At 42.1% G+C, this 18,841-nt stretch overlaps 1 protein-coding gene across 1 annotated transcript; it reads right to left on the bottom strand.

The window, feature by feature from the left end:
* Positions 1–499: 499 nt before the first annotated feature.
* On the bottom strand, positions 500–17,266 carry TEKT4 (tektin 4). Its single transcript, XM_050967278.1, has 6 exons — positions 16,671–17,266; positions 8,749–8,819; positions 5,718–5,861; positions 4,660–4,882; positions 2,660–2,814; positions 500–855 (listed from the first exon to the last, which is right to left on the bottom strand). The coding sequence occupies exons 1-6, from the start codon at positions 17,202–17,204 to the stop codon at positions 639–641; spliced, it is 1,344 nt and encodes a 447-aa protein (XP_050823235.1). The 5' UTR covers positions 17,205–17,266; the 3' UTR covers positions 500–638.
* Between the last annotated feature and the right edge of the window lie 1,575 nt (positions 17,267–18,841).

Below are 18,841 nucleotides of genomic sequence, written 5' to 3' on the forward strand. Positions count from 1 at the left end.
AGACTCTGACGGTGGTAAAGACAGTGAGAAAAAGGAGCATTCCCTGTTCACTAGCTGTTTAGCTTCTCTTTAAAAGTAAACTGAATTGGTTTTGATTGTTTTAAATCATTTCATTCAATACCAGATTATACATCCAGGTATCATGGGTTTGCTTTGTGTAGTTAGTATTCAGATTGTCACCTGACTGTGAAAACTGCAATTTTACTTTCATAACCCTTGGGCAGCTTGAAACTAAAATCTATTTAATCTATTTCCTTACTGAAGTGTGTGTTCTTCTATTTCCCAAGGACACTTATTTGTTCACTATAAAGTTGCTTGAAAACAATGGTGTTAGAAAAGCCTTTCTTTGTTCCAAACCCCCCACATTCATTTATTTGATCTGAGGAAAAAAGCCCTGAAACATTACATGCTGTATGAACTACGCAAGCATAAAGAAAACAGAGATCAAATTTTAGGTGGAATGCAAATGCAAGAACCACAGCCAACTGCGATGTTCTGCTTATGCATTTTTATTTAAATAAAGGAAATTAACAGCAAATTATATTTCTTATTGACTATAATATTACACACTTATAAAATTAAATATCTTAGGTTAAGATTTTCTATCAATCTTCACATCATTAATACAGAGGGTATTGCTACTGGTAACCTGCTAGTTTAAGGACAACAGGGTATCGCGTGCGATGGGCCATGCACTTCTGCCTATCAATAAAGATGCTGTTCGATTTCACAGCGATCTCCTTCTCTAGACTCATCCGCGTGTCTTCCAGGTTCCTCAGAGACTGTTCAGCCTCCAGTAGTTTTTGCTTCAGAGACTCAATGGACTCTGTCAGTTCTTCAATTTCACTGATCAACCTGAATAGAATTAAATAAGTAATCAAAATTAGAGGAAGGCTCCTAAGGCATGCGAGCTGTTAGTTCTCTGGTCAGCAGTCTTTATTCTTGTGAAACTCAACAGCACAGTAATTGGGTTAGTTAGTCTGTGTAACGGCTAGCAGGGCCAGGTGGATGCTAAGACCTTTGGGCCATAGGATTATGAAATGAAGCTGCTCTCCGAGCTGTGAATGCAGTCTCTTCCAATAAACATAAACCTCGGAATAATTTCAAAATAACAGTAATTATAAAGGTCTCCTAAAATATACATTGCAAAAACAACAAACTCCAAGATAACCTTTCCCCATTCGGAATAGTCATGAAAGAATGATCCATTGTCCTAGATACTAATCCATTCTGCAAGCATCCCTTGTTAACAGCTGAAGGGCTAAAGATGATTTAGATGACTGATTGATTTTTGACTGTCTGAACATTTATGTAAGCCCACTTTTTTCCCCCTGTTCGCTGGTGTACAACTGGAGGAAGTACTGAAGCCCATGGCGTTACTTCAGATGTAGGTTGATGTAAGTGAAATCACAACATGTTCCTTAGGTTCTTTTTAGAATGAATTGTAGAGAAGATTTTCAAAGCCATAAAAGGCAGTTAGGTGCACGACTCTCATTAAAAGTTCACAGGAGTCCCCCACCAATGTTTATTTCATGGGAAAAGGGGATGCTATATAAGGGGTATGTATTGGGGGGAGAGGAGTAATGTGAAACAATATAAGGCCCCATTTCAACAAAACAATTAAACACATCTCTATTCAGCAGAGCACTTAAGCATGCCCTTACATCCTATTATAGACAATGCACATATTTAAGAGCTTTGAACACGGATGGTTTGCTGAATCAGGGCCTAAATGAATGTGCCTGAGATAGCATAAAGCATTTGAATTAAGTAAACCTATCACATCACTGTACAGAGGTGAGAAGCAACATGTTGGCTTTGAATGGTGTATATTATTGCTATAAACAACTGGGGAAGCTGATCACAAATTTTCCTAAGGGCGGGGGGAAAAAAAACATGTGGGAGAATCAATTACAAGCACTATAATGAGATCAAGAGTAACAAATTACATTCTGACCTTTAATTTGAAAGGATTTATTGCCCTCCAGTTTTTAAATGAATTATTACTGAAAATCGAATGCCATCGGTTAGTTCTTTGGAGAAGCTGATGAGTTTTCTCAGCTTGTGGAAATGCACAGCCCATTTACATTCACAGTGCTTGAAGCGTAATTGATTCACCGCATAATCCACCTCACAATGAACCTCTGCCAAGAGCGTACTGGCTGCAAATTATTTACAACCTGTCAGGTTAATTTGGATCAAGTTGGATGAGTAAAGAACCCCACTGTTCAAAGAAGAAAGCGGACAGATATGTTTATGGATTCTCTATTTATAAACATGTTGGACCTGATTCAGATCTTGACACTGATTTCAATCACGTAACTCCCAGTTTACATCAGTGAAAGGTACTGGAATCAAGCCCAGTAATTAAGAGCTGATGGTCACATGCTACAAAACTATTTCGTACAACAGTGGCAGTGACATCATTAAACTTGAGGATTAGATAATTGACATTTCAGAACTGGCGTCAATGGGTGAAACTCCATTGAATCTATGTCAACCCATTGAAGAAATGATACACCCATTCACAACAACACGTTACTGTGATTAAGTAAGCAATTTATTTCTTTGCCATTGTATGTCTCTGCCAGGGAGAAGTTCTCAAAAATGTCTTTGATATAATTAGGGTCTTTAAGGACTCTCTCTTTAATGTGTTTACCTGAATTGTGCTGGATCTCTGCAGAGCTCAACGTTGGGCCTAAAAGATCTGTCATACAGCCTTGTCTGAGCCACTTTCAGTGGAGCTTCTTTGTCCTTAATAGCTTGTTTGAGAGCAGCAATGTTGTTTTCTTGATCTCCAATCTCTTTAAGGGTCTGTTTGAAGTGAATATCCATGAGAAAGGACAAGTTTAAGACAATAAATTTAACTTATATGGTACTATTTGTGTGTATAGCACTTTACAGACATTAAAAGATGGGGCCTCTTCAAGCTCCCAAGAAATCAACAGGAGTTTTGCATTTGCTGGGTTGCCCTCTCCTTGATGCCAGAATATGGGAGGTGCAAAGGTTGTATAAAGCTCTTTTGTCTCCTTATATCTATTCCTACACTGAGCAGAATGGAAAATCTCATGTCCACTTTAAAGAGACGCTGAAGAATTTTTGCAGCTAATTAAATACTACAGTCTTATTGTATTCTCATCAGAACCTGTTCATGGCACAATCCATCTCAGTGAATCATTTCTGGCACTGCAATTAATGTAAATTACTCAAAAAGTGACAGGCTATTTTGAAATAGATTGGACAGATGACCTATGCTTATGTTCACAGCTTCCTGGCATTAGCGAAGCTGGAATCACTATGACAATGTGAGAAATACTGAGTCTCCTCTCCTTTAAAACCAGTAAACTCCACTGACTTTGATGGAGTTACTCCAGAATTAAATCAGTGGAAAAGAGAGTAGAATCAAGGCCTATTTCGGATTTTCCTTTTTACAGGGTATTACACATTTTCACAGAATTATTCAGTCATGAGTTGCTGAATGTGAGTATGTTGCATCTGCCCCTTGGTTGGACTTTAAGAAGAAAAAACAAAATGGAAATTGACATTAATGCCCATAGAACTTCAGTAGTGTTACAGCGGATGCCCTTAAAAAACAAGTACCATACCAAGGGGATTGTCCTTACACACAGTAGGTAATACATTTAGAATGCAGAGGGTACCATGCTAAATGCTCCCTTTTTAAGAGTGTAATAATAAAAATAATCTTGGAAAGCAACTCGTGGTTACTGGCAGTGATGTATGTGATGCTAACTACTGTAATCTTCCCTTGAAGACGTACAGTCACAGTAAAAATATTAACAAATTTATTTCAGCATGAGCTTTTGTGAGCTACAGCATCTGAAGAAGTGAGCTGTAGCTCACGAAAGCTCATGCTGAAATAAATGTGTTAGTAAAAATATTCTGACTAGTGTATTAGACAAGTTATGGGAAAGGTACCATAATGCACACTACTGTAGATGCTTCTACTTAGGAGTGACATGTTCATAAAAATGTTACCATTTCTCTCCACCGTCGCCCCCACCCTTCCTCTGCTAGCTCAGAGCTGCCCTTCAATGGGATCCAAAGCTTTTTACTTTGTCTCCAACAACATCTTGAAACATCTCAGCCTATTAATAGCTTTTAAATAGGAGTCTATGTTGTATGTGTATATGTTACTGCATGTACAGCAAGATACACAGTGTGTACTGTTCACAGATGGATACAGTGGGGAAAATCCACTCCGGGTTAATTCCACTGACTTTAGTGGGGATACACCTGAGATGAATATTGACCTAGTACTTTACAGCTAGACAGGTGGGAAACACCAATTAGATCATGAAGTTCATCTCCTTGCCAGGGCAGGAGTTAGGCCCTGATTCAGCCAAGCACTTAAGCATGTGCTTAACTTTGAGCATGCATTTTAAGTCCACTGTGATTTAGTGAAGCAGTGACAATAAGGGAATTTAAGCACACACTTAAATGTAAGCATGTGCTTAGGTGCTCTGCTGAATCGGGGTCACAACTGGAAACCCTAGCAGATACTAAACTGACACAAAATACTATTCTGTACTCTAAATGGACTAAGCAACTCTTCTTTCTTGATCATTCTACTGTGATGATCTCAATATGCGTGAAAACTAATGGAAGCAGCTTAGCCAATAAACTCAGGGGCACCCTTACTTTTTTCAAATGATGTTCCAGCTTGTGTTTTGCATCTTCCATCTCTTCACAGCGTTTAGCAAAAGCCTCATCAACGGCAGCACACTGCAAGCGCAGATCCTCAGCTGTGTCATGAAGGATATTGTCAATCAATAAACGGAGGTTGATGGAAGCCAGTCGCTCTCGCTCTGCCCTATAGATGTTGTCATGGCTGAATTTTGCCCAGGTTTCAGGCGTTGAGGCACTGTAAGGGATAGGGCAAAAATCACTCTCATGAAGAGCTTTGTTCAAGTTGCTTTGGAAAAGAAAAGCCAAAGCAGAACTGTTCCATTTCCTTGGGTTTCATCATCCCATAGACTTTCCTGCTGTGGCATGCACGCTTTAGTATTACTATAAATAAAACATGGGGGAACAGCAGGTGGGAGTACTCTCACCTGTCCTCTCACTTCTGAAGCAGGGAGAGATACACTATATAGAATCGCAAAAGTTCTATCACCTTTAGCAAATAGGAATAAAGGCAAAACAAAAAATAAGAATCACTCATAAATCATAACTATACTGAGAGTGGCAAACATTGTTAAGACAGCGGTACATAAGCACTAGGATTTCTAGCCAATTAAGCTTTACAATCCATGACTACTTTATCTACAAAGCAGATTGAAATATGATTCTGTGGTAATACTTTGCCATCTGTTGAGCATCAGAAGGAACTATATAACATTCTGTAAACTACGTTGCAGGTTGGAGGGGAAAAGTGACAAAATTTATAAAAGTTAAGCAATAAAATTCTGTTCTATATAATAGGGGTGCAATTTTTCTTTCAACAAATAACCCAGGGCCTTCTGTAATTCAATCTAATTGAGCCTTTGCATTGACTTCAATGAGTTTTGAATGACACCCCCCCCCCACAAATATTTATAACAAATTATTACTAAGAATTGATATTTTGCAAACATAATATGTATTTGTTTGGCATACAATAAATATATATACAGAAATGGTGTGGTTTTAGCTGATACAGAGGATACTTTACATCTCAGTGGCTTTCCTTGTATAGGTTAATAGCAAGTAGTCCTCACCTTTCCTCAAACTTTGATGAGCTGGGATGGAACTGGATGTTGGTGCTCTGATTATTGTATCTTCCACATTTGTCATCAATGTTGTACGTTTCCACCTTATCAGACCAATCCATTTCACAAATCTGCTTGTGATCTCGATTTAATCTAAAAAGGTGAAGATTACCACAAATCAGTACTGGAAAAGTAATATGACCTTGCAAAAACATCATGAAAATGTATGAGTCCAGAGGACAGAGCCTAGGACTTTCAAAGAAAGCTGGGTAGGTAACCCTCCTCAGATCCTTTGAAAATTCCAGCCCAAAATCTATTTCTCCAACCATGCACAGCAGCACCACACTACCCACTTCCACACACACCCCAAAACTCTCCTCTGTACTAACTGCAATAGCTGGTGCTCTCATGGTGAGGTGAGGAGCTGGACCTGGGGTTCACAGAGTAATCCTGGTGGGAAGGTGGCCCATATGGGAACTCCATAATGTGACCCATGTTGTTTTCTTAGTCCTTTTTCCCCACTCACCCAAAGTTTTTATCAGGGAGACAGCATGATTTGATCCTCAGAAAACACAGTTATAATGACATTAAACAGTAAAGTTGTTGCTTTATTCTAAATTAAATCTCTCCTGCCTACCACAATTAATTTAAAGATCTTTAGCAACAGTTAGTTATAAAAAGTACCATTTTTCTCTCGCCTGTTACCACCAGATGTCAGTATGAACTAAGGAATCAAAAAGTCTACAAATGTTAACCCATGTAATACTACACCAAGACGATCTTAAAACAATTACTAATGCAAACTAAAGTCTGCACTCAATAGATCCTGTATTGTGCTTTGATGGAGATTTTGATGCAACAGCCCATATTCTTCATAGAAATCTTGTTATAATAGGATTATAGCATAACTATGATATGTTTTGTGCAAGATAAGGCATGTTAAGGTATCATTGGAAAGGCTATGATTTACTGAATATGATTATCCTATTTGTATGCATGCATCATTTTTGCATCTAAAGTTAGGAATATTGACTATACATCTTAACTACAGAAGTGTTTACACCTGGGGAATGCCCATCAGACAAAATGCAATCAGCCTGCCTGGTTAGTTGGGGACAAGTCAATGAACACTAGGTCTTTGAAGATGCTCATCTCCCACCTTCTGGAGAAGCTTCCCAGAATGCTACAAATGGCCTTTGACTCATGGCTGCTTTGACACTGCAGGGTCATGTGATCATGTCACCTGGTACTGGACTCCAACATAGAATACCAGTATTTTTCCACTGAGGGGGGTGGGAATCACACTGAAAGACAAAGGATTCTCGCAGTATGTAAATCCTATTTAAGGCAGGGAAGTGAGTTAATCGGGGTTCTTTCTTCACTGAATCCCCGCCCAGGATGACTGTTGGAAACATCTAAAAGTATGTCTTCATTAACAGAAGTGCTTTAATGTGGCTGTGTAGTCGTGGCACGAGCACTGGGAGAGAACTCTTCCAGCTCTCTAAAAAAACACACCTCCATGAGGGGAGTAGCTACTAGTGCACTGTCTACACTGCCACTTTACAGCGCTGAAACTTGCATTGCTCAGGGGGGTGTTTTTTCACCCCGAGCGAGAAAGTTGCAGCGCTGTAAAGTGGCAGTGTAGACAAAGCTTAAGAAAGACAAAAGTGGGGGAAGAGCTGAGCCCAGGCTGGAAAAGGTGTCTGGCCTGTGAAAGAAATGCCTAAAACAACATTTAGGGTGAGAAATTACTACTTGTAACCAGTTTTTTTTTGTGTATTAAGCTTAGTTTGTGTGTTTGTTTTATTTGCTCAGTAATCTGCTTTGATCTGTTTGCCATCCCTTATAAACACTTAAAATCTATCTTGTATAGTTAATAAACATGTTTTTGTTTTCTCTGAACCCAGTTTGTGGGATTCATTACTGGGGGGGGGGAGGAGCTGTGCCTATCTTCCTCCACATTGAGGGACAAGGCAAATTTCAATAAGCTTACGCTGTACATTTCTCTGTGCAACGCAAGATGATACAATTTTGGGTTTTCACCCCAGAGGGGGTGTGCACGTGAGCCCTGGGCAATTCCCTAGCTGAGTCTTCCCATGCAGAGCTGATTTCAGTGTCCACCTCATTCTGCAGCTGGGTGTGTCCCTACCAGTGTGTGCTCGAGGAGGCTTGAGGGCCTGGCTCAGTAGATCAAAGTAAGGGCACCCAGGCTGGAGGAACAGGCGGGATCAGTGGTACCCCAGTACATTAGGTGGCACCCCAGAGTGGGAGGTAACCCATCACAGAGGTAATTAAACTATTTGAAATTGCTGAGTGATTTTTATAAGCATTCTTTATTAAAAATAATATTCTGCTTTATATCTAACAAAATATGACAAATGCTGGCTGATAAGAATAAAAGATTTTTAAATGTAATGTGTACTATTAATTGTCTCACCTTGAAATAAGTTAGAATTTAGTAACCATCTTACTTCCGGACTGGCATATTATAACATAAAAGTAAACACTACTTTTCAAGAGCAACACACTTCCATACTAGCAAGGATACTTTCAGTTTTTTTCACTTCCTTAGTTCATAGTGACATCTGATGGCAACAGCTCCAGGAGAAAAAAGGTATTTTTTTCCTAACAAATTGTTTAAAAAGAGATTTTAAAATAGCTGTACTAGTCCCAATGCAATAGAGCAGTGACTTCAACAGAATAAAATATTTTTACTGTACTTCTATCTAAATGCAATTTTGAGCCATCACAGAACTAGACAGATATATTTGAAAGCAAGATGAAAAATTTGACCTAAAGTTATAGAATAATGGAAAGTATCATTACAAAAAGATGTGGCACTTCTCTTACACCACCTGGCTTGTTTCCAATGCTGCCTTTCCATATAGGTAATTGTATCTATTTTGAGGGCTTAAATAGAATGGTAGGTAGTGCATAGGCCTTGTGAATTTCACCTACTGACAGTTGTGTCCATAGATGCCAGGAATGAATTTGGTCCTATAAATCATTAAGAACTCGGGAACAGTGAAAAGCATCTTACTGCATCTGGTTAACAGCTTGCATCAAAGTTCTTTTCAGAAGTTCTTGTACATTTCTGATAAGTTCAACTTCCTAGATAAAAATATAAAAATTATGATATTCAGTACATCCCATTTTCAGAGACCTTTGCTTTCAACCGGTACTGGTGCATTGCTAAATTGTCCACTAATTATCCATTCTCTTTGTGACACTATTTTTCATTATTGTAAAGACTTTGCCAAGATCTTCTGCAGAGTTAGATATGATTCAAATATAAGGTAATCAATCAACATTGAATTCACTCAATAAATTACAGGTTTGTGACACTTGTCTTAAATTGAACTAATGCTTAAAGTATTTCCATTTTTTAGACTTTGTTGTTTTAATACTGCATGTATATTAAGAGGAAGAAATATGTTTTATCATATTTAATACAAGGTTTGCAGCTGTGCAGGTTGCTATATAGATGTTGGTGCTAGACCTTTTACAAAATTTTTGTATGTTTAAATGGTTTTAAGGCACCCATTGAAAAATAATCTATTGAATTTCAAAGCCTTGTCATATCGGATCAGACCAACTTAGTCCAGAATCCTGCATCTGGTAATGGACAACACCAAGGAATATAGAAAAATCTCATAATGCATCTAGTCAGTTCAACAATATTGTAGATGGAGGAACAATTGTCTCCTAAAGCCAACAGATGATTAGTTTATGCCTTGAAGAATTGACCCATCTCCTTGATAATGGGACAGATGTCTAAAGCCCCAGTTTGAACTGATTTACCATGCTAATTTCATCATTACATTTATTTGGATAGGAAACTAAAAGTCTGTATTTTAAAATATCCTTTACTGATCAAGGAAGCACCTTAGATTGTCAGAAGTTTGCTTTGTTCCTGAATTACTGATACCTAATGAAGTGACCTTTCTGACCTGGAAGTTTGTACACTGTTATTTATTAGCTGGTGCAATAAAAGATGCCACGTTTCCTACCTCATTTCCTCCACTTATTATCTGTGGCCTAGACATTAAAAAGAGCTAGAGGACATGAAAAACTCCTCATTAATGTTGCCGTTCTACTCCAATGACAGTCATCTGGCCAGCAGAGAGAGAATGTATTTACTAGCAAACCTTATTCTTAGAACTGGGCTTGCACCAGCTGCTTATATTACAATGTTTTAGACAAATAAGGATGTATACAAGCCACTGACATATCAGTTTATTCTCCATGAGAAACAAAGGAGGGAAATAATAAAGAACGATTTATTTCAAGCGGAAAAAAGGACAAGTCTGATCAGGGTGAAAATGGTATTTTTAAGATTCTGAGATGCACAGTTAAAATGAAAACTAAAAAGTTGACAGCGTCTCTTTAATAAAATGCCCTTGCAATCAGGAATACCAAGGAAGGAAATGTTATGAGGTTTGAATTGTTAGCACCATTTTATTACAAATATTTTAAAAGATTTAGCAAGACCCAATATTTGAAAAACCATTCAAGATAATTGATTTCATGTTGTATTGCGTATCCCCAGTATAAATAAAGAGGCAATAAATAGTATTACCTATGACCAATGTGCAATTTAATTGCACAGCTTTGAATATGAAAAGCCTTCCATTACCAATGAATAGGTCTCTAACCTGAAAAAAGAGATGCAATACTAAAATAAAGGAGACTCTTGCTGAATGACCTACACTAAAAGTAACTGCATTTCCGCTGGGGGAGAAGTGCACGAACAAAGAGTACTTACGCAATGCAGAAGCAATACCCATAATCAATGGCAGTCATAACGCTAGTGGGAAGTAGATAAACCTAATGTGCTCCAGACACACAGGTTTAAATAACAACCGCTTCTGGACGCTGATCTGCCATATGATTTTTCATGACATTTAAAATAAACTCCATGCTAATTCTTAAGCTGCATAAACTGGCAGAGCAACCTTAGGAAACATACAGCCAGAAACCACTTCAGTAACTATGCCTTTTAGCTCTTTGGGAAGGTTTAGTGTTCCCGATTTAACGCCAAACCTTAAAGTAGAAGAGCTTCCCTCTTACCCTGAAACACTGTGTGCAAATAAAAACGTCGAGTGTGTTCAAACTAGCAAAAGACACCTAAAGGCCCCCCAGTTTCCTGCCAGTGGGAGTTTTGCCTGAATAAAAGCTGTGGGATTGGATGCTAAATATTCCCGATTAAGGCCTCAATCCTCCAAAATGTATGCATGTGCTTATCTTTAACCCACTAAGTTCAGTGGGCCTACTCAGTGCCTAAAGTTATGCTCTTGTGTAAATCTTCACAGGCTCAGAACTGAAGACAGCTTACCAAATAAGAAACAGAGGGATAAATATGATTGAGCTATGTAGTATTCCTGCTCGCCAATGCAAAATGCTCCCCTTCATATCTGTAAAGGAAATGGAGCCGGTGTGGTGCTTAGGGTGACCAGGTCTCTGGTTAGGGATAGGGTTAGGAGCCCACTCCCCCAGTTAGAGCACTCACCCCTTCCCACACCCCAACCTCCTGCCCCAGCCCAGTGAAAATGAGGGAGTGAGCGAGCCACTGAGGGGAGAGTAAATGTATTGAGGTGGGGGTGAGGCCTCGGGGAAGGGGCGGGGCTAGGGGTGTTCGGTGGTTTTCTGTGATTAGAACGTTGACAACCCTACTGGTGCTTAAAAAAGGGGGAAGTTTTGCCTCTGCAGCATGTGCCCTCTTTCCCCAACCCCAAACCTGCAGAAGCACCTCCATGTGGCTCCACAGAGTTCAAGGCTGCAGATTTGGAGGGGGCCAGCTGGAACGGGTCAGAGGAGTTGGCTCCCCAGGCCTGCAGGGGAACACAGCCTGATGCTGTTTGAAATTTCACTGCTTCCATGAGCATCCATGATAAAGGGAGTCAGAGTCTGGAAGCACAGCTAATTACTCTGACTCTCCATGGGGAGAGGTCTGTGGTTCAACAAGTGGCAGAATGTATTTAGAGAATGTATATGAGGAAAGCAAAATCAAATGCACAGCTACAACACAGGGAATAATTGGCTAGGTGGTAGTATTGCAGGAAAGGATCCAGGGGTTACAGTAGATTACAAATTGAATAAGAGTCAACAATGTGATACAGTTACAAAAAAGGCTAATATCTTTTTGGGATGTATTAACAGGAGTGTTGTATGTAAGACCCAGGTGGTAATTGTCCCGCTCTACTTGACATTGGTGAGGCCTCACCTGGAGTACTGTGTCCAAGTATAGGCACCACAGGTTAGGAAAGATGTGGACAGTCCAGAGGAGAGCAACAAAAATGAAACATGGTTTAGCAAACCTGATCTCTGAGGACAGGTTAAAATAAAATGGACATGTTTAGTCTGGCAAAAAGAAGACTGAGGACTTGATAGTCTTCAAATATGTAAGGGCTATTATAAATATAGGGGTAGTTCAGCTGTGAAACAGGCTTCCAAGGTTGTGGAATCCCATCACTGTCCAACTGGTTCTTAAAAATCTCCAAACACAAGTCAGGGATGGTCTAGGTTTACTTGCTTCAGCCTCAGCACAGGGGGCGGGACTTGACCTCTCAAGATCCCTTCCAGCCCGACATCCCTATGATTCTATGAGTCTATATTACCTTTATCTAGAGTGTGCATGGAACTGTAGTATTAATCAACTTGAAGGCCCTGTATATATTATGAGACGAAGGGGATATTAAAGGATTTTAGTCACTAGCAGCACTTTTGTGGTTCAGACAATGACATTAATGTAGATTTGTATTTCTCAGAGTTGTAAGTATAGGTCTTGATGGACGATATGTTCTCATTCCAGTCTTTAATGTTCTCACGTATATCTGGTCATCTCATCTATTAAAATGAACTATTATGAAATCTAAAGAGATCTTGGTTAATTTTCACTTTTCTTTTCCATAGTTAATAATCTTCATGGCCATCATAAAATGATTGTCAATTAAAAACAAAATGAACCTTTTACAGTTTAAAATTTAGTAGGTAATTTATTTTATTACAGTTTTTAGTTTTATGGTATTATCGATGTTTTCCTAAGTAGAATGAATCTAGTGATAAATCCATCGCAATGAATAATTGTGTGTATCTCATTAATATCACTTGGAGAAAATAATGGGAATTTTTAAAAGCAAATGTTTGTGAGTTTCTTAAACCAGGGAGGTATAAGCAGAGTTTCCTGCATAAACCAGGGTTGCATTTGGCCCTAAATTAATCAATTCGGAGACTGCATGTGCAGAAATACAATTTGACCTGCAGAATATACGCATCCGGCACATGATTTATACCACCATGTGACAAGCCCATGCGAGTGCTTATAATATAATATGAGAAGCAGGCACACAAAGTTATTAACCTGGCATTACAATGATGCAGAGGAGATTTAGAGTAGAGGATGAGATGTGCTATGATAGTAAAATACATCACTCAGAGTTAGATGCGTGTTTAGTTTTTCTGGAGTTCAGACATTTCATGTGCCGTAGTCTGATGTTGGAAGAAAGAAAAATGATCATCTTTATTCATCAGGAAAGACCATTCTGCTCCTTCCTCCAACCTCCCTTTCCTAACCGGAACTGCCCTTAAAATACATCACTTCAATATGTCATCTAAGTTGATTCACTCCTTTCTGAGTAAAAGTCACCTAAGTAATTCACAGCAATTTATATTACTTACCTGAAGAGCTTTCACTGAAACATATTCATCCCCCATTATGGTAATAGTGAAACTGGTAGTATTACATATCACCCTATGTGGTCTCGATATGACTCCTCCCTCTAATACCACTAGGAGGGAGAGGCTGAAAACCTTTATATGACAAAAAATAGCAGGAAATCTTCCTCTAGCTACCCCTGGTTTCTTACTGTGGTCATCTGCTAAAGTGACTTCTGCTGGAAGGAAAAGGAAATCACCCTTCCATACACAGGGTTTCCCCAGCTTGCGTGTCTGTTGGTGCTGTCTCTGTAAACACCATTGCTCAGATCATCAAAGGTATCTAGGCTCCTAACTTCCATGTGCCCAAGCGCTGCTGAGAAGGTGCCTATCTTTCAGGGACTCTTCAAGAACTGAGAAATGCTTTCCACTGCTGAGCAGAGGAGAGCAAAGGATCCCATATATTAGTGAAAAGGCGCCAAAATGACAGGAAAAGGGAGCTGTAACCTGCTCTGCCTGTTTCCACCTCACCCCCACATAGCTACAGCTATGTGAATTTGGGGAGCCCGGGAGTAACCACTCTACTTGATACATCCATCCCCACAAATGACAGATTTCCCAGGGGGAATGAACAGAGCTCCTTGCCAAGCACACCTGGTAGGAGAAGAAGCAATCAGCTTAGTTTGCAGCAAGGGAGATTTAGGTTAGATATTAGGAAAAACCTTCTAACTCTAAGGATTTAAGGACTGGAATGGGTTAGACAAACACCTGCCAGGGGCAAGCTAAATAGACCTTCCTGCCTCAGCATGGCCTCCTGTGGTCCCTTGCAACCCAACAATTCTATGATTCTATGGAGATTAGTGCACTGCCATATTAGGGGTACCAACAGAAATAAGGCTGGAGTGTGCCAAGCCTACTAGTACGGAAGGAGGGCATAAAATCAGTGAAGAGGGACTGAATCAATTGGACAGATGCCCTGGAATTCAATTTCCCCATGCGATCAAAAAAACCTCTGCCTAAGGGAATGTATGTCAGACTCTCCACACAGCTGACCAGGTAGCGTCTTTGGAATACGGTTTCCCTACCTTTGAGTTTTCACTTGAGAGAGGAACATATGGACCACTGTCCCTGTCCCAGTTTCGAAGGAAGAAATGACAAACCGAGAATGAGCAGCTCTGATCCTCCATTGCTTGAGGGAGGGGTTAGAGTGGAAGGTGGTTGGACAGGTGAACAGGATTTGGAACAAATTTTTAATAAAACTGCATAACTCCTCCAAATCAATATGCAAATAGAAATAAACCTACCAGCAAATCAAACCATTAACTTTGAAATTTGTGCAATGAGCAGTTGTGACAAGTATTACTATTCTATGATTGGAAACAGCAAGACATACAAGATAGAGACTGATTTTGTGGCATGAGAGTGGGGCATTTAGCATAAAAAGCTGGGAAAGTCACAAAGAATTCATTTCAAATCATTCTGTTTGCAAACATCTCTGCTGCAAAATCCATGCATTTCAGTTAACTCTTGCACTGTTGTTATGATTCTCATATTATTCATTCCTTTCCTCCTTCCTCATTGCAAAGGTCATTGGCATGGTAACAGAATCTTAGCTTCTCAAGAGTTCATCTGCTTCTGGTGCTTATGCCTCATCTGAAATCACATCATTCTTTCTTTATGACTTCTCCAGTTGGCTGTCGATGCTTTGTTGTCAGAAACAGAAGTACGATTTAAAGTGAAGAACTAGCAGCAGGAGCAGATGGACTCCTTAGAAAGGAACTAAGTATCCTTCATAATAGTGAGTAACAGGTGAGAAATACAGGAAATAAGCTATGCCAGACAAATATTTTTTGTAAATGTATGTTTGACAAAGTTCTCCATAAAGCCACTGCATTTTCTTTTATGGTATCTAATAGTAATCTCATATTTTTACTATCAACTAGAATATTCCCATGAACACTGGTTACAATATCTGCATGATCCCAATTAAAGAACTCCTATAATATCCTAATTGCTTCCCATCCACTATGAAATCCAGCTCTGTTTTTTCTAAGTACTAATATTATCATTTAATCTGATCAATAACTCATCCTGAATCAGCTTTGGCTCCTTCAAAATATATTTTGTAGGTATTAACTGATTTCTTAGATGCAAGAATAAGGAGAATTCCAGAATGTAAAATGGGTCCAGAATCTGTCCTCAGTTACAACCGTGCAATCACAATTATTCATGGAATTGTACAGCTATGAGAGCAGAATTTGGCCCAGCGAATTTTGCACACAATATCGCATTGAAAATCCCAGCATCTCCAAAGAAGGTGCTAAAGTTTCTGCTGGAGGCAGGAGGCTCTATTTGGGGAACATGTTCTGAAACAGTTTAGTTCATGTTTGCTAAACTCAGTTTGTCAGAAAAGTAACATCTGTATATGCCCTTCGCCTGCCTACACTGTCACCTTGTGATCTCAACACCATATCCATCTTGCAGTATGATAAAGATCCTGCTTTGTGTTGAAACACCACCTCTCTCTCTTTCCCTCAGCAGGAGAAAAACAATCCCATGTCCAGGAATACAGTTAGGGGAAGGGTGGCTGGACTTTGCCCACCCAAGGGTTGCAACTGGCAACTAGCCAAGAACCTAGGGTGGCACTTAACTGTCACCTTATATTTTCTATGGCGGTGCAGCCCATGGATGCCTCATGCCAGCGCACCAAGCGTGTACTTGGGGCGGCATGCCGTGGGGGGCGCTCTGCCAGTTGCCGGGGGAGGGGGAGGTGGCAGGCGGCTCCGGTGGAGGTCCACCAGAGCCGCGGGACCGGCAAGCGGCAGAGCACCCCCCGCGGCGTGCCGCCATGCTTGGGGCAGCGAAATGGTTAGAGCCAGCCCTGGTGATGCTCCATGTCAACCTCAGAGGCCTCCCTTCTGATCTTGCTTGATCCTAGTCTGCTGGCAGCCCAGAAAGTACGGCTGGAGTGGGCGCTGGACCTGCCAACTCCAGCCGCACTTTCTGGCCCAGCGCAGGTGGAGCTGGCAGCAACAGGGGCGGGATTCAATATCAAGACTAGGATCAAGGGGGAGAGGTAGCAGGCAAGGATCTTGGGTCTCCCTTTGTCATGCCCAAGCAGTTAGAACCAAACCCTTTTGAATATGACTTGGTGCAAGGCCAGAAAGTAGAGCCAGGTCTGTGTTCTGCTGGGACATGTCTCCACGGGCTGTGACCTCCCTAGTCTGTCTATCTCAGGGTATTCTAGCCCCTGCGCATTTTAGGGCTGAGGCTGTGGAAGGCCTCATGATCGGCCCCATCCCCATTCACCTTCAGCAGCTCCGTCTCCACCTGGTCCCGAACCAGGTCCGCCGGCTGCCTCCTCTCGCGGCACTGCAGGTTGTCGGTGGCGATGGTGTAGGGCACCTCGGTGGCGTCCAGCGCCCGCTCCAGCCGCACTTTCTGGGCCGCCAGCAGGTCGGTCTCGGCCGTCAGGTCCTCGATCTCCCGCTGGAGCTCGGCCTTCCAGAAGTGCGTGTCCTGGAGGCGCTGGCCCAGCTTGGCGGTGGAGTCCTCCTGGGTGCGCTGGGCCAGGGCGGCGGCGTAGGCGGCCAGGCTCTGGGACTCGTGGCGGCAGCGCTCGGAGCCGTGGCGGTCGGCGAAGGCCTGGTGGTACTGGGCGTGGTTGTGCTGGTGCCACTCCTCGGTCAGGTACTTGGCGGTGCGGAAGCCGGCCGCGGCCAGGCCGCACGAGGAGTCCGGCCCCGTGTTCAGCGCCGCCTCGTACACCTTCAGGGGCAGCTCGGACACCGGCACCGCCGGCGGCGCCGGCTCCCGGGTCAGCAGCACCCCGCTCTGAGCCATGCTCGCTTCCCGCCGCACAGCGGCCCGGCCCCGGGCACCGCGATCAGGAAAGGCCGCGGCTCGCTGCGGGGCCTTGCAACGGCGCCTCGCTCAGCGTCCTCCCGTTGCCCCGGCGACGGCGGCCAGCCAATGAGGGAGCGGGTGGGAGCCTTCGGCAGGGAAACCCGAGACAGTGACGGGTTAGCGTCCCGGCCGCGCCCGCCGTTACCCGGGCGACGGTGGCAGCCAATGGGAGAGCAGATGTGCCTCGTTCTAGGCTGTTGGGAAACTCTAGCCAAGCGACGGGGAGCGTGCCCGACCCCCGGTTGCCTGGAGTGACGGTGCCAACCAATGGCGTTGCAGTGCCTGAGGGAACGTTCCATGAGAGTGGGAGGGGGATTGTACTCCTGCTCTTAAAGGGCCAGAGCACCTGGTTTTGGGGGGAGCAGAGTGTGCCTTGCTTGGTGTGGAAGGGCTGACCCTCGTGGGTACAGCTGGCTGGCAGGGGGCGCAGGAGGCTTTGGCAGAGGCTCTCTTCCCCTCCTCGGAGTCACACAGGGCCTGGGCCCTGTAGCATTTACTCTGTGACCTCACATGAGGTCATCCATGCCCTCACCGTGGGTGACAAGACAGCTGCAGCATTGCCTGCCCCTCTGTTACTGGACGTACTGTCCCTCAGCCCTGGCCATCTCTTTGTTTGCTTCCTGGAAGCAGATGCATCCCGCAGAGCTTTCAGAGACCCGCTGCAAATGCTGCGTTTCATGGTTGACACTGTACTGAACGCTTGGTGAAAGAACAGCCCAGTGCTGTGAGCTGCTGGCAGTGCAGAGCCCAGGAGACATAGGCTGTGTCCACACTAGAAACACGACCGCTGCACTGCTGTAGCGTAGGCACCTACAACAGTGACAGAAGTAAATCGCTGTAATAAATCCACGTCTCCAAGATGCAGTAGCCAGGTCAACAGAATAATTCTTCCGTCAGCCTGGCACTGTCTACATTGGAGCTTAACTGTCTCCCAGAGGTGTGAATTTAGGTCGACGTAACTTTCTAGCGTAGACCAGCCCATAGCTGAGCAGTTTTGATTCCATCCAGTAGAATGCAGCAGTGTAGAAACACACTACCCAGCTCATTACACGCTTATGCTTATGCTAACATAGCTATGGTATAATGTTAGATAACCTACAACAAAGCCCAAGGTTCAATTTCTCACTGATCTGCTTTAAAGAAAATAAAAAGACCAACCCCAGAAGCCAACACCCTTTACCAATCAAGCACTTGTGAATTATGTCTACAGCTATAGCACCTGTTTAATTTTCATTTTGAGAATTACAGCAGCATAAAACTCAAAATTAAATTTTAATAGCTGGGATATTACCAGGCACATAAATTAAATACAAATCTTCACAGAGTTAAAAGAAATGACCAGAAGGTGATGAATATTTCATATTCTGTTTGTAATTTTGGGAAGAAATTCAATATCAGCCTAAAAGAGAAGTTTCATCTCGCAACAGAGGGTGCTATTGCCCTTGCATTGCCACTAAACAAGACTCCCCTGATCTTCAATGGCGTTGTGATTTTAAAAACCATATGTTCCTCATTCCTCCTGGTGTCATTCAGTGTAATCAGCTCTTAAAATGACATGTGGAGGGATGCTCAAA

Source organism: Gopherus flavomarginatus, chromosome 9 (genome assembly GCF_025201925.1).
Source record: "Gopherus flavomarginatus isolate rGopFla2 chromosome 9, rGopFla2.mat.asm, whole genome shotgun sequence".
In the NCBI taxonomy this organism is placed as follows: Eukaryota; Metazoa; Chordata; order Testudines; family Testudinidae; genus Gopherus; species Gopherus flavomarginatus.